The sequence below is a fragment of the Vidua macroura genome, chromosome 2 (genome assembly GCF_024509145.1).
Source record: "Vidua macroura isolate BioBank_ID:100142 chromosome 2, ASM2450914v1, whole genome shotgun sequence".
Taxonomy (NCBI): domain Eukaryota; kingdom Metazoa; phylum Chordata; class Aves; order Passeriformes; family Viduidae; genus Vidua; species Vidua macroura.
In genome coordinates this window covers 117,066,472-117,094,430 of record NC_071572.1, presented here as the reverse complement: position 1 = coordinate 117,094,430, position 27,959 = coordinate 117,066,472, and the positions used below count along the sequence as shown (strand labels likewise).

The following is a 27,959-nucleotide window of genomic DNA, read 5'->3' as shown; positions in this document are numbered from 1 at the left end:
GGCGGCGGGGGTGGCCGCTCCCCGTTAATCGCCGCTGGCAGCGCCGGCCGGGCATAAAAACCGGCCCCGCGGCACCCCCCGGCCTCCTCCGCCTCTCCTCGCCCCCCGGGCGGTGCGCGGTGCGGCGGCGAAGTGAAGGAGCGGCGCCTTCTCCGTCCTCATCCTCTTCCTCCTCCCCGCGACCATGGGCGACTGCGGAGCCCCCGGGGACGTGAACTCCAACGTGCTGGTGGCCCGCAGCACCGGGGACGCGCAGCTGGACAAGGCGGTGTGGCAGTGGCTGAGCTGGGACAAGGTGGGCGAGCGCCGGCAGCTCCGCGGCGAGCGCCGCCCGCGCCCCGCCCGGCGGGCGCGACAGCGACAGCGGCTGCGGCAGCGCCGTCCCTCCGCGGGGACTCCCCGCTGCCCCCCTGCCTGCCCCCGGCGCGGCCCCGGCTCCGGCAGGTGCAGGGATGGGCGAGGGTGGGGCTGTCCTGGCACCTGGAGCACCATCCGTGGCTCACCTGGGCAGGGATGGGGCCGTCCTGGTGCTCACCTGGGCACGGATGGGGCTGGCCTGGCACCTGGAACATCATTCATGGCTCACCTGGGCATGGCTGGGGCTGTCCTGGTGCTTACCTGGGCAGGGATGGGCACGGATGGGGCTGTCCTGGCACCTGGAACACCGCCTGGTGCTCACCTGGGCACGCATGGGGCTGTCCTGGCACCTGGAGCACCATCCGTGGCTCACCTGGGCATGGCTGGGGCTCTCCTGGTGCTCACCTGGGCAGGGATGGGGCCGTCCTCGATTGCCTGCTTGACTGATTTGCATTTAGCCACCCCAACAGCGTGCTGTTGGAGAGTGCTTTGCTTGTGCTGTCGTTGAAAGGGTTACTTTGGGGTTTTTTTTTTAGTTTTTTTTGCAGCTGATTTGTCCAACCATCGTGGCCTGTGCTTTAAAAATATACCTTGATGATGGGGGAGGGTGAGCCATCCGTGCACCAGTGGTTTAGGCTCCTGACTGCTTTTCCTTCATATTTTAGGTTTCTCTCTCCTGAGCCTGTTTTGCCTTTATTTTCACTAACTGGGACCACCCGTGTGTCGGTTCTGTTCCCTCCTCAGTTTCATCCTGCCAGGATGAAAGCGGGAGAGCTGCTTTCAGGCAGGTGCCACCTGATGGTTCCGGGATGAGCTGGAAATGTGCTCTCTCCTGCCGGCTCTGCCGAAATTAACAGGTGCCATCTGCCCCTCCTGCGCTCGGAGCTGCTGCTGTGAAAATATCCGGGGGAGGGAAGGAGTGCAGGAAGGAAACAGCATTCCTGATAACACATTTGATAAGCCAGGTCCAACTCCAGTGAATATTTTATTTTAGAGATGTCTTGTTAGTGTGTTGAAAGGCTTCTGTTGTTTTTTTAACAGGTTGTTTTGTCATTCCCAAAAACGTGTGAAGTCAGAGAACTTCCACCGGGGGACAGTGTGCAGGTTAAAGCTGGCAGCAGTGAAATTCAGTGCCCACTTGTAGAGCTCCTTCGGGGGCTGTGATTAACCAGTAAAATGCAAACGCAGGGTCAGTGTGAGTGTACCTGCTTGCCCTTGCTTCCCCAGGTGGCAAACATCACCTTTCCTATCAAGCTGCTCCAACTTGGAGCGTTCAGGACTACTTGGAGAGGTTTCCAGGAGAGCTCCTGGGAAATCTGACAAGTCAAAGTCACCTGGAGGAGGAGGACTGGGGGCTGCTTGCTGTGGCCAGGGGTCGTTCAGGAGAGGTGTTAGAAACCAGGGGAAGGTGGTGTGGGAGGGAAGGCAGGGATTGCTGGTCAGTGCCCTGGTGTTTCCCCACAAGCTGGGGAAGTGGGGCCTTTGCTGCTTATCAGCCTTGACCCCCCCTTCCCACCCCCAGCTTCCTGAGCTGCAGGGATTTTTGCTGCCTCTGATAAAGGAAAAATCTATGCACTCCGTTCCTGGCTGTGGGAGGCTTTTGTCCTCCAGCTTGATTGAAAACTGCTGGCTGTAATTAATTACCAGAGCTGTGCTCTGTGTGTCCTTCGTGGCTGGGGTGTTGGGGCTCACCTGGCCCAGAGCCCTGGGTGGGTGGGGGAAGCCTGGCTGTGGGATGAGTGTCCTGCTTTCCTGCCCTTCTCAGCAGCCCCAGCATCCTCATCAGTGCCCCCGTGCCCTCCTCTCTGCTGGGTCGCTGCTTCGAGCCAGCCTTGGAGGCACAAGGCAGAGCTTTGGAGCAATCCTCCTCGGCCAAGCGTGTCAGCAGTTGGTCGTTGTTCTCCGCTTGCTCCCTTTAATTCCCTTTCATCCGCTTCCTGGTTTCCCTATTGTACTTCCACACGTGCCTCCAGTTCCCTCAGGGAGCCTGGCTGGTGTGGCACCTGCTCCTGCCTGGGCTGGCTTTGGCTCCTGCAAGGCACTGCTGGGACTCCACACGGCGGGGAAAGCTGGAATTAATTACCCAGGAGTTAGTTAATTAAAGCAGGCCCCGTTCACTGCATCCTCCCCTGGTTTTACTCCTGCATGGGCTCAGTATCCCTGTCTCAGCTGCAGTGTGCAGGCTTCCTCCTTGCTCATGAGGTGGTTCTGGGGTGTCCCTCGGTGTTCTTCTAATTCTTGTGGCTTTTGAGATGCTTCCCAAGAGGAAGTGGCCTTGACAGTTTGAGACTAGTAACTTGCTGCAGTTACTTACTTGCGATATTTTTGCTTGTTAAGACTTCTAAGTGAATTTTTAAGAATAACACTGGGGGAAATGAAGGCCACAGAAGAATTTATTGAAGCTCAAACCAGCTTGAGGCTTTTTCCCCTTCCTTCAGCTACACATGCTGACGGAAGGGAGAATAGAGTGTGAAAAACAACAACAAAAAATTTTGCTGTGGGTAGTAAATTATTTTGACGGGGTGTTCGCTTTGAAAGCTAACTCCGGTGGTAAGTGCAGGTGATTAACACCACTGGGTGTGAAAGAGCCAGAGGAAATACCCAGCTAATGCCCTTGTCTTTACTTCCCCACTTGTTCCAAATGCTGAACCCTGATGAGCCACAGAAAAGTGCGATTCTGCCTCGGCAGGCAGCTGTGCAGCGCATGGCAGGCTGAAGATTTGGCAGAGACGATTATATGTTTTTTTCTTTTTGCTTGATAATACTTCAAACCTTTCTGAAACGCGTCGCGAGTCTCCTGCAGGTTGAGTTCTGAATCTGGCAGTGACTTCCTATAAGTAGTTTTTTTATATATAATGCAATAGTTTTAGAGGGAAAACGATTACAGAACTTTTTTTTCCTGGTGTTTATGTGAGCACAGGACAGTGTTCAGTCTGTCACCCACACAGCAGCCTGCCTGTCTCTGTCGCCAGGGTTTGATTTCCATTTCTCTGCGACCGGGAATGGGAATTAGTGCAGGGAGGGCTCTCACGGGCTGGCTCTGTCTCCTCCCAGCCTGGCAGCGATGCCAAGCCCTGCTCCCTGGGGGTGCTGAGAGCCCCGATGGGTGTCCTGGGCACAGGGACAGGTCCTGGGCTCTGCTCCTTCTGCATTCCCACCTAGCCGTGGCCAGCCTCAGAGCTGCTGGAAAACCGGGATGCCGCCCGAGATGCCATCCTGTGGAGGCAGGGCGGGGGCCTGGGGGCGCTGCCAGGCGTGGGTGGGAGCTGGGGGGGCAGAGGGACCATCCCGGCCGGGGCGGCTGCGGGGAGCAGCGGGATTCCTGCGGCACAGCCCATCCCCAGCCAGGCTCCTGTCCTGCCGTGCCTCTCCTGCCCCGGCAGGGCGTGTTCGGCAGCGCCAGCCTCTCCCGGGGCCGCTGTCACCTTCTCTGTCACCTTATCTGCCAGCTCCCGGTGCGGCTGGCCGCGGCAGCAGCCGTGCCCCGCGGGAGCTGGTGCCTGCTGCCTCCTGATTGCGGCCTGGCCTCGGCAGGCTGGGCTGCGCGCTTACCGATGTGTGCTCTGCACACACCCGGGAGAGCAGGGACCTGCACTGGGGAGGTGGCATTGTGCACTTTGGGTTGGGATCATTTATTTATTATATACACGTTTATAGTGGGTCAGTATCGTTTAGCTATTATATACACATTTATAATGGGTCAGTATCATTTTTTATTATATACACCTTTATATTGGGTTGGTATCATTTAGTTATTATATACACCTTTATATTGGGTCAGTATCATTTTTTATTATATACACCTTTATATTGGGTTGGTATCACTTTTTATTATATACACCTTTATATTGGGTTGGTATAATTTAGTTATTATATTCACCTTTATATTGGGTCAACATCATTTTTTTATTATATACACATTTATATTGGGCTGGTATCATTTATTATATACACATTTATATAGGGTCAGTATCATTTTTTATTATATACACCTTTATATTGGGTCAGTATCTTTTATTAGATACACATTTGTATGGGTCAGTATCTTTTATTAGATACACATTTATATTGGGTCAGTATCAATTTTTTATTAGATACACATTTATATTGGGTCAGTATCAATTTTTTATTAGATACACCTTTATATTGGGTCAGTATCAATTTTTTATTAGATACACCTTTATATTGGGTCAGTATCAATTTTTTATTAGATACACCTTTATATTGAGTCAGTATAATTTTTTTTATTAGATACACATTTATAGTGGGTCAGTATCAATTTTTTATGATGTACACATTTATTTTGGGTTGGTATAATTTATTATATGCACATTTATATTGGGCTGGTATCACGTATTTATTAGATACACATTTGTAGTGGGTTGGTATCAATTTTTTATTAGATACACATTTATATTAGGTATCCTAGATTTATTGTGTACATAAATGTGTCTACTAGAGAGGTATCATGTGTTTATTTATACAAGTCTTATGGAGTATTCCTGGTGCTTGAGGAGGGTGATCAGATAAACAAATAATCTGTTTTCTACAGAGATTTTGGTGCTGATGGCACGGTTTGAAGGTGTGAGTTTGTTTTTCTGCAAAGCGAGCAGTGATGGAATTTTTTGTTTGAGTGGGTATTCCACAGCCAGGTGTGAGGCCCTCCCGTCAGTGAATAGCCCTTGGAAAGGCCCTGCCAGGTGCTGGGGAGTTCCCTGCCCACCTTTCAGCTCCTGCCAGCCCAGAGCGTCCCAGGAGGGCTGGCAGGCCAGCAGAGCAGGGATCTGGCACCTTGGGGCAATGAAATAAATGCTGTTTTCACATCATCAGCATCCCCCTGGTGCTTGCCTTCAGGTGGGAGCCTGCAGCCTCCGAGCCCTGCGCTCCTGAGCCTGGAGCTGCTTTGTTAGAGCTGTTGGGATGCAGGCATGCCTTCAGGCATTGCTGTTTTCAGCTATTTCTGTATCAAACAGCCTCGTTTGTTTCTGCTGGAGACAGGAAGCTTTAGGCAGTTTTGTGTCAGGTGGGGTTTTTTTTAAGGATATTAATCAATCATTCAAACACTGTAGTCTGAAATCTCTAAGGAACTCTTACTTTTTGCTCTTGGGAAGGTGAAGCATCACAGAAGCCCCGGTGAGACCTTCAGCTGTATGACCTGATTTCATAACTGCCAAGCAAACCAGCAAAACAACCCCTGGGGTTTTGGTGGTTTTTTTTTGTTTTTGTTTTTTTTTTTTTTTTTTTGTTTTTTTGTTTTTTTTTTGTTTTTTTTTTGGTTTTTTTTTTTTTTTTTGGTTGTTTTTTTTTTTTTTTTGGGGGGGTGTGCAGTGGGGTTAAGTGTCAGCAGTGGAATTCCCAGGCCAGGGTGGCAGATGGTGCTCAGAGACAGGCTGGCTGTTGTGAGAAGCTCAGCTGGGCCATAGGGTGTGAAAATCCAGCTTGGGGGAAAAGGGCAGGTTGGGAAGGAGTGAAGGTGGTGCCAGGCTGGGCTAAGGGAAGGAATAAAGGTGGTGCCAGGCTGGGCTAAAGGAAGGAATAAAGGTGATGCCAGGCTGAGATAAGGAAAGGGGTAAAGGTGATGCCAGGCTGGGATAAGAGAAGGAATAAAAGTGATGCCAGGCTGGGATGAGGAAAGGGGTAAAGGTGATGCCAGGCTGGGATAAAGGAAGGAGTAAAGGTGGTGCCAGGCTGGGATGAGGGAAGGAGTGAAGGTGATGCTCAGCTGGGCTAAAGGAAGGAGTGAAGGTGATGCCAGGCTGGGATAAAGGAAGGAGTAAAGGTGGTGCCAGGTTGGGCTAAAGAAAGGAGTAAAGGTGATGCTCAGCTGGGCTAAAGGAAGGAGTGAAGGTGATGCCAGGCTGGGATAAAGGAAGGAGTAAAGGTGGTGCCAGGCTGGGATGAGGGAAGGAGTGAAGGTGATGCCAGGCTGGGCTAAAGGAAGGAGTGAAGGTGATGCCAGGCTGGGCTAGGGGCTGTCAGGGGCTCAGGCTCCTCCACTCAATAGCCTCAGAATCCAGAGTGTGAGACACATCCTCAGCACGTCTGAATTTACACCCACTCCTGTACACTTCCCTCTTCCTGTTGGCCCAGGGATTTGAGGTCTCTGTAGAAAGCTTGGAGATTTTCACTTGTAACTTTTTTCTCCTCCTCTGTTTTCTGCAGCTTCAGCTTAACTGAGTGTGACCTGAGCAAATTAAAATGTTATTTGGGTGCTGGTTTGGCCAACTCATTTTTATGCCTTAGGAAATGAAGTAGCTTCAGTCAAAAATGCTTGTTAATCTATTTTTAAAAGAAATGTTTGTGGTCTTGCTTGAGTATTGCCTCAGTTTTGCAAAGCTCCATAAACTATGGGATGTGTGATTTCTATTCTGGTTTTGCAGGGAGGCAATGCAGTGTGTCCTGAAGAGCTGCAGAGGATGCTGTGCAATTTAATAACTGCATTTGAGAGCCAAGCCATGCGCTGTCACAGCGTGAAACGAGGTTCTCAATACTCTTGCCTTAGACTCTTTTCACATCAGTCATTTGTTTTCTGGTTGGCTGCCTGTGAACAGCTGAAAGGGAAACTTCCCCTTTTGCAGTTTAACATCTATTGTGCCCCATTGTTTTGGTTTCTTTTTAGGCCTGTGTTTAGCTGTGCAGCGAGCAATGCCTTGCTTTGGTTGCCAGGCCATCCAGGAGCCTGGACAACAATGGCTTGCCTTTTATTTTAGAGCACACAGAAATAAAAATGAGAAATAAAAAGTGATTTGAAGTTCACATGTCTGGTGTTCAGGGTCTGCTGTCAAGCTGCAGGAATAATTTCAGATTTTTCAGTGCATTTTACTGGTGATTTTTTTCTCCCAGTGAAGGTGCACAGCTTGTGTCTTTGTGCTTCTCCCAGTCCTGCTGAAGAGCCTCCCCCTGTCCGTGAGGAGCGTGTTCCCAGTGCTGCTGGAGCTGGCTGACCTCTCCTCTAAATGTCAGGGGAGCCTCCCCCCTGCCCTGCAGATTCCATCTGCCTTTGCTAACCTTTCCTTGCGACCCTGCTGGAGGCTGCACCGCTTTGGAGGAGCACTTGTGCCTGCGGAGCTGCGTTTTCCAGCCCTGCAGCTCTCTCCAGCTGCGTGAGCACTGCCTCTGCCTCCTGCTGCTGCGCGTGGCATCTGGGAAGGGCCCTGGCCACAGCGGCTGTCAGCAGGCAGGCAGAGCTGCTTGGTGGCCAGGCTAATGCAGTGTTGGTTGGGGAGCTGAGGAGCGGGCAGAGGCGTGTGAAGCTGTGACAGTGGCGTGGATTTGGGGAAATCCTGCCCGAGCAGGGTCTCGGTGAGGATCCAGCCTGCTGCGAAACACCCTGTCCATGCTGGAGGGGCTTAGGAGCCTGGTCCAGTGCAGGGTGTCCCTGCCTGTGGAATGGGCTGGTCTCCAAGCTCCCTTCCAACCCAAGCCAGGCTGTGGTTCCCAGGGTTTTACTGTGCCTCTTTCCTGTGGGTGGGGAGGAAGGAAACGCTGCGTCGAGGTTTGGATTTTGTCCGTCCTCCAGGGGCCAAGATTGGGAATGGAATTGTGTTGTCTGCCTTGGAAAAACCTGCTCCAAAGGCTCTGCTCCTCAGGCAGAGGGGCTGGAAGGTGGCTTAATGACCAGACAATCGCATCAGTGGCAGCAGGAGCTCTTGAGTCCTTTGTTAATGATAATATGGGAATAACGTGAGAAGCGAGCTCCAGTGGAGGCTGCTGCACACGCTTTTCATGGGATAGGAGGGGTTTGCTCTGGGAATTACCTCAAGCTGCTGAGCACGGACAGTTCAGCTCCTGGTTCAAGCAGACCTTCACCTTCTGTTGCAGAACCAGAAGACGAAGGAGCAGATTGAGAGCCTGCTGCAGGACGGGAAGCACGGGGAGCTGCGGCAGCGCCTGTGCTGCCGCCTCAGCTTCGGCACGGCCGGGCTGCGCTCGGCCATGGGGGCAGGCTTCTGCTACATCAACGACCTCACCGTCATCCAGTCCACCCAGGTGAGCCCTGGGCAGCCCCTGCCCCGTGGCAGCAGCTGGGGTCCTGCCGGGAGCCCCGAGCTGGGGCGTGGGAGCAGGGAGGGCTCGGGGCTCCCAGGGGATGAGGTGGCTTGGAGAGCTTGGGCTGGGCTGGGATTTGGCCAGTGGTCAGCCTGCTACACAGCCCCAGGGCTGGGAATCCTATGAGCTGCCATAAGGACTTGTGGTACTTGTGCTATGGTATAGAAATACTTGGAGTGTTTCAAAAACAAAACAGCAAAAGGAACCCAAACGAAAGAAGCAAAGCCCCAGCCAAACAAACATTTTCTTTTGCTTTCAGCACAAGTTGTGGACATACATGGACTGAGTATATTACATATGCTGAAACAGTTTATTTGTGCCCACCTCTAACCTTGACTGTTGAAAATGGAGTGAGCTGGTATATTTGGAGCCCTTGTGCTTGGGAAATCAATAAAATGTTAGGACAAGACTGACTCTTACCTAATTTGACAGATAATTTTTGTAGAAAATATGTTTCAGCTCTATGATCAAAGGTGTTTTATTACATGGTTTGGCAAGGCTTGGTAAAACCTCTCATTTAATACTGTGCACCCAAACTTTTCAGCTGGTTTCTCTTGCAGGCTGATGCTCTGACCTCCCTCAGGACGTGTGACTGAAATGGTGCTTGCTGCTGGCCCAGGGTGGAGGGCTGTGCTTAGGGCTTGGGACAGCTGGGACTCTGCTAAGCTGTTTGACACTCTGCTGTCTGGGCTGTACAGCTGGAGCCCACACTCTCGTGGAGAGGCCAAATTCCAGTGCTTGCTCCTGGAGGCTTTGTGTTGAAGTGCTGGTTTGCAACCCGGCCTTCTCTCTGGCGGCTTTGCTCTGCAGTATCCTCTTGGCTCTGGCAAAAAGCTTCCTTTAGGTGTCTGACCTGCAGACTGGGCACCTCCTAGGAGGATGCTTGCTTCCCTTCTGCCCTTCTGCTGCAGGCGTGCCAGCCTCCTGTGCCAGAAAGGCTGTGATGGCAGGAGCAGGTCCAGGAGGACTGTGCAGTGGGAGCAGACTGAGAGGAGGGGGTTTACAGTCAGCATTCTGCTGCCAGCAGTGGCATGGCTAAAAGCAGCCGGGCTGCTTTGACAAGCCCTGTTTCCTTGGCAGCAGAGGAGGTTTTTGGGAGTGATTTCCCTGCTGCTGGCTCTGGGGGGGCTGGCTGCTGCCCGCTCCCTTTGTGGCGGAGCGTGGCGCCGCTGGCTCAGCCGTGCTCCTGGCAGAGGGCAAGCTTCCCTCTTGCTGGGCAGGGAGCGTGTTGGCAGGCTCGTTTTCATGGGCACTGCTGGTTTTTGGGAGTTCCAGACCGGGGGCGTGTGCTTCTGCTCCCTTCTGCGCAGCTGCTATTTTTAGTTGTTTATTAGAGCTGCGGATCAGGCTGGGGGAAGTGGATTGGAACTTGTTTCTGAGGCGAACTGCAGCAGATTTCAGCTTTGTTTGGGCTCTCCTGCTCCTCAGAAGCTGAGGCAGGAACAGTTCTGCTGAGCACGGGCAGCCCTGGCTCTCTGGGTTTGCCCTTGCCTGGGACAGGAATAAATGGCCAGTCAAACAGTGGGTGTGGGTGTAATTAATACTTCCTTCGGGTAAAATAAGCCGTAGTGAAGTTGCACATGTGTTCTGTGTCCTTCATTTGAGCTGATTTTTTTTTTTTTTCATTTGCTCCTCATTTGATTTGATTGTACTGATATTATGAAAAGTCAGATCCAGGAAGGTGCAGAATATTCAGCAGTTGCTGTGGACCCTGCTGAAAACTGCAGGTACATAAACTCCGTGTAAAGCCCCCATTCCCTGGATTTTGTCCTACTTTGGTGTGTGTCCAGGTGCTTTAATTAGTGGGGAAGAAACCTGTCACTCATCTCCACAGTGACAAAACCAGCCAGCTTTGCATCAAGGAGCTTCCTGCTGCTTAAAAAGCAAAGCTAAAGGTAAAAGATGAAAATCTTAAATGCTGGGCTTTATAAAGCTGTTCCTACCTCTCTGGATTTCATCAGCCAAAAACCTGTTTCATTCTTGATGCCATCACTCTTCCCTTGCTTCTCTCTTGAGCTCGAGCATAGGGCACTGGACATGCTGTGGATGTAGACTTGTCCTGTCCCATCAAAACATCACCTGAGGAGAATTTTGGCTTAGATCTGAGTGCTGGCACCTGCTAATGAGCCATTAATGAGATGCACTTGTGCCTCCTTTGGAAGTGGTGGAAGTTTAATAGCAGAGGCAATTAGGGACACTATCAAAACCTGAGTCTTGTTAAAGGGAAATAGAAATTCTTGAAATTGAGAGCCTTTTCCAAGAGAGGACTTAACCCCAGAGGTGCTGGAATTCCTGACTGCCCTTGGGGCACCTGGAAGAAGACTGGTGTGAGCTCAGGGTTTAGACAGTGGAGAGGCTCTGCACTCACTTCCCCACTGACATTTATTGATTTATTTCCTGCAGCTTTCATAACGGTGTTTGGGTAGCAGGCAAGCCCTGTAGGACTGAGTGAACTTCAGCTGAGGAGCCTGTGGCTGAGCTTAAGGGGCTCATTTGAAGCAAACTGCTCCATAGCAGAAAGCAAAGACATTCCTGTTGTTCTTCATACAAAACCTTAGCCTAAATAAGGGGCCTGTTACAAGAAATCTGCTGTTCATGTCTTTAGGTGTTATTCAGGTTGCTCAAGTCAACTTGAGGAGTTTTCCCCATTCCTCTCTCTCCTCCTTGCAGCTCATCTTCCCCCCCAAACCATTCCCTGATTTTTAGGCAAATTTAGGACCAGCACTTTGGAAACAGTGTTGAAAATGTCTGACTTGTGCTGTGGGCAGAGAGATAAGGACCAGGCTGGCACATCTTGTGTTGCCTGAGGGGATGGACTTCCAAAACAGGGATTTTTCTCATTTCAGTCTTGAGAAGAGGATTTGAATAAATGAAGCCACAGAATGGATTGAAAACGAGTGTTTTCATCTTGAGGGTTTGTCGTTGTCCTGCTCACTTTTATTTCCCACAACAGTTTCTCTGGTTACTTTTTCAGTGAGCACTGGGGAAAAGCCACTGCTGTTTTTGTGAATATTGTTATGGCTGTGTTTGAGCTGTATTTTTGCCTCCTGACATTATCCATCCTTTGTGAAAGATCACCTTTAGTGTTTGTGCGTGCTGCAGTCCAGCTAATTCTTATCTTCTTTTTTTTTTTCTCTCCAGGGGATCTACAAGTATCTGGAGAGGAACTTTTCAGACTTTAAGCAGAGGGGCTTTGTTGTTGGATATGACACACGAGGTCAGGTCACCAGCAACTGCAGCAGTAAGAAGTATGAGTATTGATTACATTTGCAAGACTAGAAATGAAATTGTGGCTTTAAATGCGTTCTGTCCTGTCAGCACTCTTTGTCTGCTTGGGGTGAACTGGGCACACTCTTTCCTCTCCCTCAGTCCATTGAAACGGCAATGAGCAGAGGCTGGGGCTAAATCCTTTGTGCTACCAGTTTGCCAGCAAAGGAGGAGTGCAAGGCTGCTTGCTCCACCAGAACTCCGCAGAATTCTCTGTAAATTCAGAGAATTTACAGATTAAATGCACAAGAGCATCGGGCTTAATGTGCCTGGAGAGAAATGTGAACATGAAGGTAAACTCAGAGTCTTAACATCCAGCTGGAAACCCCTGAATATTAATGTGCTTTTTACACTGTCCTTCTCTGGTATTTCACACCTGATCTAAGCTTGCCAGGGGGAGGAGAGTTCCACCTGCAGCCTGCTGTAACCCCGTGGGTTTTCACTTTGAGGGGGGAATGCTTAAAATGTAGGCTTCCAGCAATGGCAAACTGTGCTCTTGCAAGGAGAGGGGAGAACACTGCTTCCCGAATTCTCCAAGGAGTCTTAATCCCTTGCCACTGGGGAGAAAAACGCATGTGGGGACGGCATGCTGTGCAAAAAAGCCAACCCAGGGCCTAGTTAGTATTTAGGTAATGAGGAGTTAATTGTTGTAGCTATTGTTGTAACTAACAGTGCTTTTTTTTTTCTAGTAGTATTTAATGTTTTGGGGATGAAGCAGTCCAGTAGAGCACAGAATGCAGTGAGTCTCTCCTCTCCCCTGGGGCTCAGGATGCGTGTGGCCCATTCTCCCCAGGCTTTGGTGTGAGGGGTTTCAACTCACTGGTGACACTGGGCTTGCAAACCCGGACTGTGTGGGTTAGGCACAGTCTAAAAATGAGGGGTGTGAGAGTGCTGTTCCTTTCTAGCCCCCCAGAGCCTGGCCTTCAGCCTGGATGCTCACACAGCTGCTTCACAGGTCCTCAGCCCCTGCCTGCGTGTTTCTCCTGTCCCCTGGCATCCTGCACCCTCCCAGCAGTGCTGGAATCCAGCTGAACTCCCCCAGAAGAGCTCCCGGGGGGGCAGAGTGCTTTCCCAGCACTGTGGGGTGGCAGCTCCCAGCTGTGTCCTGTGGCTGAGCTGGTGTGACCCACGCAGGGTTTCAGCAGCCTCAGCCCCGAGCTGAGCTCTCAGACCCAGCCCGGTGGTTTCAGGTGATGTTTGACAGGGGCTGTGGGGGAGTTCTCAGTCTGAGGGGCTGCTGCTGCTGGACAGGAGCAAGTCAGCACTAGTGCTTGTCTGTGAGAGCAAGGTGAGCTTAGCCCCTTTAATGTCTCCTCTGCTTTGCCTCTGAGACTTCCCTTCATCTCCTGAGCCGAGCAAAGGGAGTTTGGGATCAGTCACCTGGAAGAGAATGAGCCTCCCCGGTGCTTGAAAGGGCAAGTTTGTAATAAAGTGAGGGTTAGAGCTGTGGGCACTGTTCCTGTTTCTGAACATTCTGGAATGAGGGGTGCTGCTTTGCAGCAATCTTTTAGCACTAGATCTGCTTCCTGAGCATTGTCTGAAGCTGCTGAGCAGGGCTGGCAAAGGAACCTTCTGTGGGATACCAAATCCTTTTCCAAACCTGCTGTTGCAGACGTCTGGTACTTCAAACTCCCCGGGAAGCTGGTTCTGTCCTTGAGCAGAGGGTGGCTGTTCTGTATCTTGGTGTGGGATAGCTGCTGTGTTTGGGTGAGGGGCTGAGGTGCCTGGCACTGCCCTGGCAGCAGCTGGAAGTGCTGGCTCACATCCTGCAGCCTGGAAACTGCAGTGCAATTTGTGGGATACCACTCCAAGCACAAGCCAAAAAGCAGGAGAGTGCCTTAAGGAAGGAGTGCCTGGAGGTGGCAGGAATTCCAGCTGGCTGTTGGGCTGCCCTGGGGAGCTGGGGTGACTGAATGTTTTCTCTTTCCTGTCGGTAGGCTTGCAAAGCTCACTGCAGCAGTCCTGCTGGCAAAAGATGTGCTTGTGTACTTCTTCTCCACCTATGTCCCTACCCCCTTTGTGGTGAGTCACCTTCTCTCCTATTGTTGCAGCACACAGTTATGGGAGTGTTTGAATTTACTGAAAAGGGGAGCTGCAGTTTTCTTAAATTCTGTTATTTAACACAAAAATGGAGGCTGCTTGGTACAGCTGGCTCTTCAAGGAAGCTCTAACAAGGATGTCACCAAATTCCTCAGTGCCTCTGCTTTCAGTATCTCAAAAAGAGGCTCTTCTGGTCACAGCAGCTTTTCCTTGGCTCTAAATCCTTGTATTCTGTGAGCTCTCCCAGTGTGCTGTGTGTTCTATGGTTTGAGGGATTGCCTGGAGAACCTGGGATTTGTTCTTCCACAAGCCTTTCTGTGAATTCCTTCGGCCTGTTCCAGCCTTTTTCTGAGGTCTCCTGTAATCTCAGTGTAGACTTTTAGCTGGCCAGTTAAGGACTGCGATTTTGCAGTTGATTAAAAAAACAAATGTTTTTATGGAGCAGAGTTAGAGCCAGCTTTCTGCTGCAGGAGGCAGAGTGTTGGTGTGTGGGTTTTCAGGTGGGCTGGGGCAGGGTTCCAGGCAGCCCTAGGGTGGTTTTGTGGCAGGGGGGGTGGGTTGGTTTGGTTTGTTTTTGTGGCAGGGGTTGGTTGGGTTGGTTTGTGGCAGAGGGTTGGTTTGTTTTTGTGGCAGGGGTTGGTTGGGTTGGTTTGTGGCAGGGGGTTGGTTGGGTTGCTTTAGTGGCAGGGGGTTGGTTGCTTTAGTGGCAGGGGTTGGTTGCTTTAGTGGCAGGGGTTGGCTGGTTGGTCTTTGTGGCAGGGGTTGGTTTGGTTTAGTGGCAGGGGGTTGGTTGGTTTCTTTGTGGCAGGGGTTGGTTGGTTTCTTTGGCAGGGGTTGGTTGGTGTTTGTGGCAGGGGTTGGTTGGGTTGGTTTAGTGGCAGGGGGTTGGTTTATTTAGTGGCAGGGGTTGGTTTGTTTTTGTGGCAGGGGTTGGTTGGTGTTTGTGGCAGGAGTTGGTTGGTTGGTTTCTTTGTGGCAGGGGTTGGTTGGTGTTTGTGGCAGGGGGTTGGTTTCTTTGTGGCAGGGGTTGGTTGGTTTGTAGCAGGAGGTCTCTGTTCTCTGCAGCCCTACGCCGTGCAGCAGCTCGGGGCCGTGGCCGGGGTCATGATCACCGCGTCCCACAACCGCAAGGAGGACAACGGCTACAAGGTGAGGCCCTAAACCCATCCCTGCCCTGGCAGAGACACCTTCCCCCAGCCCGGGCTGCTCCAAGCCCTGTCCAGCCTGGCCTTGGAACCCTCTGGGATGGGGCAGCCTGTGCCCGGGCTCCTCTTTCCCTGTGTGTCCTTTAGAAGGATAATTTATGGGAAATAACTCGTCCTTCTGCAGCCTGACACACTCCTCTGTGATGAGAGCACAGGAGCACACAGTTTGTGTATCTTGAGCATAAATCTGTAGTGACATTCCACTGAGTCCCATCAGCAGCTGAAGAAGTGCTCCAGCAGTTTGTGTGTTCGCTGCTGAGGCTGAAAACTCACTTTAAAACTAAGCCAGGACTGAGGTGATTTCATGCACAGAGTAGGTGACTGTGCTGAAGGTGGGAATGATTCAAGAGTGGAGTAATAAAACACAGGAGCGTTGTTGTTCCCTGGTTTTCTGGGCATTGAAGAGGGGTGGGTGGCTTCACTTGGAAAGCTTGGGACAATCAAACCATCCACAACAGCAAGTGCAGAGTTTTAACTGGGTATTTCCTTCCTCAGCTCTATAAGGAGCTGAACTACACTCTCAGCTTTAGCTGAGCACTCTGGAAGCCCTGTGGCAGGTCAGTGAGTGATGGCAGTGTGAGGAAAGGCAGAGAGCTCTTGGGGGTGATCGAGCTGCTCTCACCTTCCCTGGAACAAGTCGTGAAGTTCTTCAGCAGCCTTTGCTTCTGCTTAGCTGGAGCAATGAGTCAGGAAAGAAGCCACATGAACTTCCCAGGTGCTTCATTTGTCAAGGACCAGTTTTATGTTTGTGTCTTCTGATGCACAGCAGTTTACAGAGATGCACACTTTAGTTTAGCCAGGACCCTGGCGTGTTTCCTGGTTGAGTTTAGCCAGGACCCTGGTGTGTTTCCTAGTCTTTCCCAAGGGCTGTTCCATCTGTCACAATTTCCCGAGTGAATTTCAGCAGCTTCTGGAGGTTTTGGGCAATGTTAACTGAAGGTGAGAAAGCAGAGGCAGATGATCTGAGCAGAGCCTGCACTGTGAGCCCAGCCGTGCTGCTGGCAGCAGAGTGTGGGAAAGCTGGCCTCTAAATCTTTAACAAAGGCTTTATTCTGTTATAGCTGAGCTCAGATACGGTGTTTCCACTCCAGAGGGTGTTTCCAGCCCAGAGATTGTGGTTGTTCAGCTGTGGAAAAACACGGACCTTGGCACGCTGCTTATCTGTTTTGCTTTGGGTTCAAAACCAAGCTGTGTTCCTTTTTCAAGAGGCATGCCAGCCTTGGAGAAGGTGATCCCTTTCTACTGTTACAGTTTGCACAGCACTCCCAGATACAAGTGCCCGGTTTTGGTTTCTCACATGCTGATATTTCAGCTGTAATAGTTCAATACCAATACTTGTGTGAAAGCAGGGTGTGTTGCTGTGGTGGCTCCATTTATCAGTTGTGAACTCAGAGGTTTGTGCTGGATGATTCCAGAAGTCTTGAGTATCAAGCCAGTTGGATCCTGACTTCTCTGTATGGCTTAGGCAGGAAGCAGGTGGAATCCCATAGCTAAAATAATGTATCAGGTTAATAATCCTCATAAATAAACTGTATCTTGTTTTCCTTCAACTTACCCCAGGTGTATTGGGAAAACGGAGCACAGATCACCTCTCCTCACGATAAGGAAATTATAAAATGTATAGAGGAGTGTGTTGAGCCATGGAATGGCTCTTGGAATGAAAATCTGGTAGACACCAGTCCCCTCCGACAGGATCCTCTGAAGAAAATTTGTGACAGCTACATGGAGGACCTGACAAAGATCTGCTATCATAGGTATTGTATAAAGCAAAAGGCACCCGAGTTCTGTTTTAGAGTAAGCTGTGGGTTGCATGTGGAAAAACTGACTGCAGACAGACTTCACTGTGCTCCCTGAGGTGTCATTACATTCAGGGGTCACCATCCTTAGGGTTAAACAGTTTGAGAACAAAGCAGCTGCCCTTGGGGATTAAGTTACTGTGAAACATCCCAGTGGATACCATTTAATGCAAGTGAATATACTCTGAGAGTTCTGAATAAAATGCAGGAATTCAGAGTAAAAGTGAGGTGCACATGCATAAAATAGATTCAGTCTAAAGGTTAGGTGGGGCAGAGGGTGACAATAAAAGGAGGAGGATGGGTGGCATGAAGCAGATCTGGAATACCATTTTAAGGTGGTGGAAGCACTTGAGTTTGATGTAGAAATCAACAGCTTATTCTTGGGAGACTTTGATCTGTTTCAGCAGAAGGTAAATACTTCATTTTCTAGTAGAGGCAGCTTTAAAGCAGCATTTTCTAGTGCACAATAAGCACTTTTACTCATTCCTTTGAAATGAATGCAGGAATCAGCAGAACAGTACTCAGAGGGACTGCAGTTGACTTTGCTTTCCCTCATGACAACAGCCTTGTTGGAGAGCTGAGATCCCACTGGAGCTGTGTTTCCTCCTCAGGGAGCTGAACGTGCAGAGCACTTTGAAGTTTGTCCACACGTCTTTCCATGGAGTTGGCCATGACTACGTCCAGCTGGCTTTCAAAGCCTTTGGCTTCCAGCCCCCCATCCCAGTTCCGGAGCAAAAAGATCCAGACCCAGACTTCTCCACGGTCAAGTGCCCAAACCCTGAAGAAGGAGAATCTGTGCTGGTAATTTGGGTTCTGCTTCGTCTGATTTCCGTGGGGAAGAGCAAACTGAGGGGGGGGACAGGGAGAACCTGCTTTCTGCTCTACCAACACAGCGGGCAATCCCTGGGGGGGTTTTCTTTCACTGGGTGTTAGGTGTAAGTAGGGAGGCTGTGGGTTCATTTACTCTGGTGTTTTGGTTTTTTTTTAATCCCTTCTTCTCCCACCAGGAGCTGTCACTGAGGCTTGCAGAGAAAGAAGGTGCAAAGGTAGTCGTGGCCACTGATCCAGATGCGGATCGGCTGGCAGTGGCAGAACAGCAGGAAAAGTGAGTGATGGGACCCTTTCTGTGTCTTCCTGCAGAAAAGGTGGGGAGAGCCACAGAACGGCCCCAAATGGGTGCCAGGCACAGGCCTCCAATCCACTCTTTTCCTTAGCTATAGGGATGTTTTTCCTCCTAGTTTTATCCTTTGGTATAGCTCCAAATGCATTTTAAATCAGTTCACCCAGCAAAGGGTAGATGAAATGCTTACTGGTGTAATAGTAGATAGCCAAATAAAACTCAGCTGAAAACAGAATGGTTATTGAAGACAGTATAATCCTTTTGTTTGCTGTGTTTTCATCAGGCAAACCTTCCTTGGTGGTTGTCATGGGCTGTTTTGGTGGAGTGGGGTTTTTTGTTTGTTTCCTTATTTTTAATTTGAACCCTTTGTTTTCCCCTGCTTGTTCATATGGAACAGAAATTATTTTTCTCCCACTAACAGGCCCCAGTTCTGATGGTTGTGTAAGTAAAAGCTGAGCAGGCCCTGCCTGACTGCAGTGTTCAGGCTGCTCTGTGTGGATCAATTCCAGACTGCTCTCCTGCTGCTGGGGTCATCAAAGGCCTGAGCTGCCAGAGAGGAGACCCTGGGCTTGTCTTTGGGCTTGTAAATCTGTGAGGTGTGATAGGTGTGGAGTCTGTCAGTAGGGTGGCTTTGCCTAGAGCAGCTTGTCAGTGCTGTGCTCACATCCCGTGTTCAGTGCCTGCAGAATTCCTGTCCCCCAGCCCTCACCTTGCCCCTCTGGGTGCTCAGAGCCTGCAGGGCTCCTCACCTTGCCTCTCTGGGTGCTCAGAGATTGCAGAGCTCCTCACCTTGCCCCTCTGGGTGCTCAGAGCCTGCAGGGCTCCTCACCTTGCCCCTCTGGGTGCTCAGAGCCTGCAGGGCTCCTCACCTTGCCCCTCTGGGTGCTCAGAGCCTGCAGGGCTCCTCACCTTGCCCCTCTGGGTGCTCAGAGCCTGCAGGGCTCCTCACCTTGCCCCTCTGGGTGCTCAGAGCCTGCAGGGCTCCTCACCTTGCCTCTCTGGGTACTCAGAGCCTGCAGGGCTCCTCACCTTGCCTCTCCCCGCAGTGGCTGCTGGAAGGTGTTCACGGGCAACGAGCTGGCAGCCCTGTTTGGCTGGTGGATGTTTTCCTGCTGGAAGGAGAACTGCCCCCAGGATGCCGACGTGAGGAATGTGTACATGCTGGCGACCACAGTCTCCTCCAAGATTTTGAGGGCAATTGCACTTAAAGAGGGATTTCACTTTGAGGTGGGTGTGGGTTGTGTGTTGCTGTCTCCATCCGAACCCCTGCTGGTGACCTCACGGAGTGAGAAGTGGGCAGGGGACTCCCAGGCTTCTGGCTGGCAGTTCTGAGGGATTCCAGCTTGCAGAGAGTGAAATCAGGCCTGTGTGGGTGAGAGAACAATCTCCTCAGTGTTCTGGGACTGGGAGATCAGCGTGGGCAAAGCTCAGTCCCAGGGACACAAATTAACACCTGAGCTGCAGATAACAGGATATCACATATCATACATCTATTCAGATAACCAGAGCTGTGGTTATCTGAAATCCTGCTGTGTGAGAGAAGGGAGCTTTGTGCAGCCTGCCCTGCTTGCTCCGAGTGCTGCTGGGTTTGTAGGGGGCACTTGGGGGTTGCACAATGGCCCTTCAGGTGCCTGTGCCAGCCGGCTTTGGATTTGGGTTTACTTCAGGCAGAGGAACTCCTGTGTTCACATCTTTAATATGCAGCTTTAAGAACTTGCTAAGAAAGAAACTGGGGGTGCTCCCCCCAGACTGACAGTTCAGTTCCTGCATCAAATTAAATGGGATTTCTGTTGGATGTTAGCCAGAAGTGAGGTAACTGCCTGAGACCATAGCACAAACATACAAAGGGCCAGGCCTCGTTTATACACGTCTTAATTAAATCCATGTGCAACAGGAATAAATATTTAGCCAAAAAATGAGGAACTTAAAATTGAATGCAACTCTGAAAACCATTCTGAGCGACTGGCCAGATGATCCTAATCGGGGTTCCTTGTCAGTTCCTTGTAGTGGATTTGGTTCTCTCTCTAAATACTGTTTGTTTTTTTTAATTGGAGAAGGACATACTTGACTGAAAGAAAAAGAGAAGCTAGGAATTTACACAACCTCTTGGCCTTCTCTAAAAGCTGCCCCTTCTTATTTGTAACTTCCTTCCCTCCAGGAAAAGCTGTTTCTAGGCTTTTGACTGCTTTTGCATGATTTATGTAAACCCCCCCCAGAACAGTGCTCTCCCCTCCCAGCACCTACAAGTGTTGCTTTTATATTTCTGTAGCTTTTCCTCCTGAATAACTGTGTCTCATCTGATGAGCAGCACAGATGATCTGATGTGATCTGAGCACCACGGTCCCTGGCACACTTTTTCCTTGGTTTGGCACCTGTGCCCTAGTTGAGTATCCACTAGGAAAATCCTTTCCAGTGGCTCTTTGCCTTGGACTCCTCATCCTAACTGAAGATAGGACTTGTCTGATGCTTAAAAATTTAAAATTTAAATTTAAAAATTTAAATCTAATTAATTGACAAGCAGAATAGGGACAGTAAAGAAGCATCAGACAAGGAAAACACTTCAAAAGAACCAGAAAAACTATTCTTAAGCTTTAGTGTTTTGACTCTGTAGCAGTCTTTCCCATTGACCCTAAAATTCAAAATACATTGTTGTATTTTCTCTTTGGTTGGTGTTTTTGGTTTTTTGTGTTTTTTTTTTTTTTTTTTTTATTAGCCTGAAGTGAGCAGTGGCTATTCTTTCTTTGAATTGAAAGTATGTATTTTAAGCACTCTTTTTTTTTTTTTTTTTTTTTTTTTTCTCCCCTGATTTAGGAAACACTCCCTGGTTTTAAATGGATTGGAAGCAGAGTAAAAAATCTCCTAGACAATGGAAAAGAAGTTCTCTTTGCCTTTGAGGAGTCTATTGGTATGAGTGCTGGTATCCCTTTAAACTGTTGAGAACTGAGGGGGGGAATGTGCTCAGGAGGGGCTGATCTTAACTATGAAATAAAGCACACAGAAAAAATGCTATATTTTTATCCTAGTAGTTCATGGCATTGATATTTTGCTCCCATCCAATTGGCCTGCCAACTCCCATAATAAATTGTGTCCAACTTGCTGATTCTGGTGTTTTGCTTATCTTCCCAGCCCTATAACCCCCAAGTTCATTAGATTTCTCCTGCATATGCAGCAATAAAGCAGCCTCTGTGTACTGGCCAATTTTCCTTTACAGGCTCAAAGGTTAGAGCTTCAGTCGGGTGAATCAGTGTAATAACCTGTCAGGTTATTTTTCCACAATCCCTTTTTCCTTCCTAGGCTTCATGTGTGGCACATCAGTGCTGGATAAGGATGGTGTGAGTGCAGCTGTGGTCATTGCTGAAATGGCAACTTACCTGCAGGGCCAGGGCCTGACCCTGGCACAGAAACTCGTTGACATTTATGAGATGTGAGTGGTGTTTTTCATACTGGAATACTCTACTCCACTGTTTCAGAGCTGGGAATCATCTGAGGGATATTTACTTAAATATAAATAAATATTTATATATAAAAGTACGTGTTTGTGTCCCTCAGATGTTTTCTCACTGTAAGCTGCTGTGGGGCTGTTTGTTGTAGCATGGATTACAGCCCATCACTGGTGCAGATATCACAGGGGGCTCCAGGAGGGCTGGAGAGGGATTTGGGACAGGACACAGGGAATGGCTTCCCCCTGCCAGAATGGATGTGTGACAGAGCAGGAAGGAATGGCTAGGGATGCAATCCCAGCGGTAAAACAAGGCTGGTGTTTGTCAGAATTAAACCCTGTACTGACACCTTTTGGGTACCAAATGTGCCAAAACCCTCTGAATCTCGGAACTGAAAGCATTAATCTGCTCCTAGGTATGGCTATCACATATCCAAGACTTCCTATTTCCTGTGCTACGACCCTCCCACTATCAAAAGGATATTTGAGAGGCTGCGGAACTTCGATGGCCCCCAGTCCTACCCCAAGTGCTGTGGCCTTTACAGCATCCTGCACGTCCGAGACGTCACCACGGGCTACGACAGCAGCCAGCTGAACAAGGAGTCAGTGAGTTACAGAGTGTTTGTGCAGGGGAGGGCCTGCAGAAACGAGTGCACGGGGAGGGAGGAGGAGGAGCTGTGGGATGTGCTGGTGATTCTGATCCCACGACCTCTGCTGACTCCCTGAGCCTGCTGCTCCCGCAGCTCCTGAGCTCCCAGGGGCTGCTGCAGTGGCAGTAAGGGGCTGCTGTGGTTCTGTAGGTGCTGCCAGTGAGCAAGAGCAGCCAGATGATCACGTTCACCTTCCAGAACGGCTGCGTGGCCACGCTGCGCACGAGCGGCACCGAGCCCAAGATCAAGTACTACGCCGAGATGTGCGCGCTGCCCGGGCACAGGTCAGTGCCCCAGCCCTGCTGCCCACTTCAGGACTCCAGGAGGGGACCCCCAGCATCTGCTGCAGCAGGCTGCTCTCACAAACCCAGTTCCCCAGTTACTCAGAGTTAAAACGTGCTCGGGTGACAGAGTCACAGAGTTCTCTGGGCTAGGAAAGCTCCCTGAAGCCAGAGTCCAGCCTGGGACCAGCCCTCAGCGTGTCAACCAGGCCAGAGGGCTGTCACATCCAGGCTTTTCTTTCTCTCCTGAGGTTGTGCTGCTGCTGGTGAGTGTGTTTGCAGCCAGCTGGGTTCCCACTGCCTTCGGGAATCTGCTGTTACCCTGAGCTGCAGGAGGAGAACTAGATGATGTTCACCTGGGCTGAGCTGCTTCCAGTTTAAAAGTGGGAGGGGGGAATCCAGGGTGTGTTTACACCACAGAAACCTCTTTCTTCATGATTATGGAACCACGGAATGGTTTGTGTTGGAAGGGACCTTAAAGACCATCTTGTTCCATCCCTCTGCCATGGGCAGGGGCACCTTCCCCCTCCCAGGTTGCTCCAAACTGGCCTTGGGGTGGGACAGCCACAGCTGCTCTGGGCATCCTGTGCCTCACCACCTGACCATTGCAGTATTAATTGAAGTTAATTTAATTAAAGGAGAAAAAGGCCACTAGAGGGCTCTGGGCACCATCTTTAGAAGTCCCTTCCAGCCGGGACCATTCTGTGATTCCATGAAAATCCTGCTGGAAAGGACCTGGCTAAAGCAGGAGTCCTACACCTGGCAGGGTAGGAAACACAACAGGGCAAGTCCATCCCCATCAGCTCTTGCTGTTTGTTCGTTTATTTATGTTCGGGCCTTTCCCAGAGCTCTGAGCTGGGCCTGTTCTCTCCTGCAGTGACAGAAGCGTGCTGGAAGAAGAGCTCCAGAAGCTGATTGAGGCTCTGATTGGGAATTTCCTGGAGCCTGCCAAGAACGGGCTGACCTGGCGCTCTGTGTAGAGCCCGCTGCCGGGGGAGGCACGGCTGGAACAAAGGACCCAGGAGCAGAACAGCTCATCTCTGTGTGTGTGTGTGTTTTAAACAGCTGCAATCTTTTTCTGTAAAGGAGAAGCGTTCTTTTGTCAGGCTCTTCACCAGATTGGGGTAAGGAGAGGAGGTCAGAGGAAAGGGTAGGATTTATTGTTGCAGTTTTCAGTCCTTTTGACCAAAAGTTTAACTAACCCACACCAATGCAAGTGAACTGCCCTGGTACCTTTGAGGCAGCTGAGCTTAGCTGCTACATCTTGTCCTAAACTCAGTTCAGGTACCTAAAACACTTCTTTTTTTTGGTGTGTGGAAAGGTTTTAAAGTTTTAAAGGAGTGATCACTCCAAACTGATAACAAAGGCTGCTTCTTCCCCGCAGCTGAGACCTTCCATGCAGGTCTGCACTTCCAAAAGCATCAAAGCAGAGCTCAGCATTTCTTCTTTAGGCAAATCGTTAACATTTTCCAGCTACTTAAGAATTCTTCTGTTGGTAAAGGTGTTCTTGGGCATTGTAGCTTTCCTGTGTGTGTCTTAAAATAATTGGCAGTGAAACAATAGTGGCAACAGCTGCAGCTTGGGGTTGGAATTGCCTGGTGCCTTTCCAAGGCTTCCAAAGGAGCAGGAACTTGGTCATTCCTTGGTACAATTGCCCCTTCTGACTACCACAGGCTCTGTGGCTACTTTTTGTCCCACATCTCTGAAGGGTCTTGAGCGTTCTTGATTTTCTGTGTTCATTATTTTGGATGAAAATGCCAGTCAGCGACTTCTTGGTTTTTGCTGGCCTGTATTTATATTGTCTGTGTATTAAAAAATACAAAACCAAGGAAGAAAGTGGAGATGAGACTGACACAGTTACTAAATTGTGTTTTTTTTTTTTTTATTTTTTTTTTTTTAATTTTGTCATGCCCTGTCAGGTAATTTTGCAAATACTATTATTCCTTATCTTTAAGGGCAAATTTTTAACAGCTTCTTTCATTTGTTTTCTCCCTTTGCTCAAGTAGCAAGTGGGACTTGTAATGACATTTTCCAAAAAAAAAAAACCCACCCAAACCAATACTCAAGTTCTCCTTGTGGTTATATTGGATTTTGGGCAATAAAGGCCATGTTTTGGCACAGGAGAGCTGGCTCTGGAAGCTCCCTGCTGCCACTGGCAGCAAGTGCAGAGAAGCAGCAGCAATTCAGTGCAGGGTTTTGTCTGTGTCGGAGATGGTGGGAGAAGGACCCAAGGTGCCCTGGAGTTCAAGCTGTTCTTTTGCCACTATTGTTGCCTCTCCAAATTCTTCCTCCCTCCGATGATGCCCTCGCAGCTGGATGCCACAGGATGGCACAGGGTGGGTTTGTGTGTTGCCTCTCCATGGCTTCAGAGAGCCCTGAGCTTTGGGGGTTTCCTGCTGCCAGCAGCTTTGCACTATATCCATGGAGAAATATTTCAGTGTCTGTGAGTGTACGTGTGCTAGAGAAGGTCTGTGTTGCACAAGTTCTGACCTGTCACTGCTATTTATTTATTTTTTTTTTATTTTAAGAGAAAGTAGCTCCAAATTGTTCTGCCCGTGAGTGAAATGTATCTAATGCCAAAAGCTTGTTTTTTTTTTGTTTTTTTTTTTTTTTTACCTTGATTGAACATTTGACTGACATGGTGGGGAAAACAGGCAAACCCAGATACACTCGGAGGATGCTTGTGTTGTTGTCTGTGCTGGGTAGGGCTGGGAAGGCATTTCTGACTGCTGCTTTGCCTTCAGCTCTCCCAAAAAAGGGTGCAGATCTGGATCCCCACTGCACTGAACTTGAAGGAGCTCTTGCTGTTCCTTGCATTGGCAGCAGAGCAAACCCTGAGGCGCTGAGGATTTTGTTCTCCAAGCAGTGAAGAGAACAAGTGACTTGGGACATAATTTTGAACAAACACTGTAAAAAGCATAGAGTGTGTGTGTGGTGAGCCCAGCTGTGTGTTATTGTAGCAGTCACGTCTTGTGAGTGATGGTTGTGCTCCCACCGAGAGCAGGAATCCGCAGCTTCCCAGAGATCTGCTTTGTGTCAGTGGGCAAGTGCTGGAAGTGGAGACAATGTTTTCAAAGAAGCCTTGTTGGAAGCTGGTAACTGTTCACAGTCGAACTGTCCCTAATTGAAGAAGAAAACGCAGCTGTGGGGTGTTCTGTGTCTGGGGTTTTCCCCATGGCTAGGTCTGACAGGGAGCTGTAGCTGTAGAGATGCTTTTGGGAGGACGGCAGCAGGCACAACGTGTTGAATGTACTTTCAGGGTATAATGACTCTTTGCTGTTTTGAAACTGCTGCTACTGTTGTTTTCCTACTGTATTGGAACTGTTTGATATATTTATACTGTTCCGTTTGTGGAACTCCTTTATCTCCTCCCTCTGGTCTCGCATCCCTTACTTCTGTTACTGTGAAGGACTGGAATTCTCGTTTCCTTGCCCTGTAACTTTGTAATGCATCGTGTTAGAGTTCACTTGGTTTGTGCACAACCTTCCTTGAGTCGTCAGCTGCTCTTTCCCACTCCTCAGATAAGAACAAAGGCTTTTCTGACTTGAGTAGAAAGCAGGTCACAGATCAAAGGGTGCTGTGGATGTTGTTTCTGAGGTGCTTCCAGGTGAAACACAGCTTTTCAAAGGCTGGGCAGTGGCTGAAGCTGTGGTCATACAGCCGGGGTGTTGGGTTCAGTGTTTGATAAAATCCAGAGGGCTTGGGTTTGTCCCCTGGCTGTGACAGGTTTAACCCCTGTGGTGAAGTCCTGTGTCCCTGGGCTTGGGACAGGAGTGCAGGGCTTTGCCAGGCAGGGCTGGCTGTGAGGCAGAGCTTGCAGCTGGGTTTCTTACAGAGGTTGTGATAGCGCATCCAGGGTGTGGATTCCACACGTGCAAGCGCTGTCCACGTCCGTTCCAGCCCCTCTGAGGGTGTGTGAGGGAATTGTGAACGCTGGTGTGGCACAGGAGCAGGGAGTATGTGTGACAGGGAGGGCTGGGCTGCACTTGTGACAGGGAGGAGCAGGGTAGCCCCCACTCTGCTCCCGTTTCCTTGCAGGACGTGTTTGTGTGGAAGCCAGGAGAGGAGCCGTGGGTTCTGCCACTGGGGCAGGGTGGGATCTGTGCACTGCCTCAGGAAGCACCTGGATTCTCTCTTAATTCTAAAACTGATACTGTTATCACTTTGTTTTGTCTTCTCTCCCCCTTTTTGTCCTCTCCCCACTAAGAGGGGGCTCCTTGCATGGTGACACCTGGGTGGTTACAGTCCAGCTTGGTTCCCTCCACTCAAGAATGGCTTTGTACAGGTGACTGAAGTATCTCAAGTTGCATCATTCCCCTTGCCTGGAATCTTGGGGAGTTCTGGATCTGTACTCCTGTTTACCTGATGTCTGGTCTGTAAAACTAGGGCATATTACAAATACAGAGTGAGAATTTGCACTTTTCTGAAGACTTTCTGTGTACTGCTATGTGGATTTAGCTGAATGAAGTGTTATAAGTAATAAAATATTCCCTTCGTAGTCTCAATCCAGGTTTCTTTGTCTTCTTTAGCCAAACCTCTCTGCCCCAGAAGCTGAGCTGGGCTTGGAGGAATATCCATGTGCCACTTGGATAAGGCCTGGGAACAAGAGACTGTTCAGAGCCGCCTCCTTTTGATGGCACTGAGCTCTCCCTGATGGTGGAGGGTGTCCCTGGGGCTGTGGGGACCCGGAGTGTCCCTTCAGTGGCGGCTGCAGGGACATCCCAGGGCACCCTGTGTACCTGCTGCTGTTTTATCTGCCAAGGCTGCTCTCCCTGGGCCCCTCTCCTCCTCCCAGCTCAGCACAAGCACCTCTGCATTCCAGGCCATTGCAGCAGGCTCCACCCTACCCCTCTGCGGAGGACACGGGGCGAGGCTGGGGCGAGGGGAGCGGTGGCAGCAGCCTGGGCACAGCAGGGACGGTAGTGGGGACACTGTCCTTGCAGCATCAGCACTGGGTGTCACCAGCGGGCCGTGCAGGGCGGTGCAGCCCTGGCTGTCCCAGCGTGTCCCCCTCAGTGCGGGGGACAGCCAAAGGCCGGGCAGGGCCCCCGGCAGTTCAGGGCTGGGGTGCACTTCAGCAGGGAGAGGGGGACCCCAGGACTGGCACCCCCTGTCCTTGTCCCTGCTGCACACAGGCATTTCTTCCAGGACAGCAGCCCTGGGCTGGTCCGGCCTCCTCGGGGCTCGTGGGAGCAGTGTGGGGACCAGAGCATCCCCCGGAGGCTCCAGGGCCCCTGGGTGCTGCTGGCAGAGCACCAGGACCCGGGGACAGCCGCCTGGGAGCAGCCAGGGTCGCTGGAAGCCGATGAGTCCTGGCAGGCAGCAGTGCCTGGCTTCCCGGCCAGCTCTTGTCAATTTAAATGTTAATTCAGTAACTAAATTAATAACCCGCGTGGGCTGTTCCCTGGGCTCGGCTCTCCGCAGGCTCCTGAGGCACCTCCGGGGCCAGTCCCTCCTGGATTCGCCCTGCTCGGCTGCTTCCCGCTGCGGGAGGAGCTGGCTGGTGCCCCGGGGCCGGTGCTGGGGAAGGGCTGGCTGCTCCCAGTTCTGGGAAAGCTGAGCAGGGCTCTCTGGGGCTCTGGAGCCTGCTGGAGCACCTCAAATCCCGTCCGAGAGCCTGCGGTGGGAGCGGGACCAGCAGCCCCCAAAACCTGCTCCCCGGAGTCAGGAGGAGAGCCTCAATTGCAGTTTGCCAAAAGGGAAACTGAGGCACAGGGAAGAGAGAAACGGGCTCAGGGACCCGTCCTGCCCATGC

General features: G+C 50.5%; 1 protein-coding gene across 3 annotated transcripts; it reads left to right on the top strand.

The window, feature by feature from the left end:
- The first annotated feature begins 70 nt into the window (after positions 1-70).
- Positions 71-26,709, top strand: PGM2L1 (phosphoglucomutase 2 like 1). 3 transcript variants are annotated; one of them, XM_053970519.1, is made up of 14 exons: positions 71-295; positions 8,179-8,346; positions 11,548-11,654; positions 13,611-13,695; positions 14,779-14,862; positions 16,479-16,672; positions 17,326-17,515; positions 17,722-17,819; positions 18,881-19,061; positions 20,646-20,739; positions 21,129-21,258; positions 21,690-21,879; positions 22,074-22,207; positions 23,082-26,709. In XM_053970519.1, exons 1-14 carry the CDS (start codon positions 185-187, stop codon positions 23,182-23,184), a joined length of 1,869 nt encoding a protein of 622 aa, XP_053826494.1. In that variant the 5' UTR covers positions 71-184; the 3' UTR covers positions 23,185-26,709. The 3 variants fall into 3 exon arrangements, with proteins under 3 accessions (XP_053826494.1, XP_053826495.1, XP_053826496.1); XM_053970520.1 differs by lacking the exon at positions 8,179-8,346; XM_053970521.1 differs by lacking the exons at positions 8,179-8,346; positions 11,548-11,654; positions 13,611-13,695.
- The last annotated feature ends 1,250 nt before the right edge of the window (positions 26,710-27,959 follow it).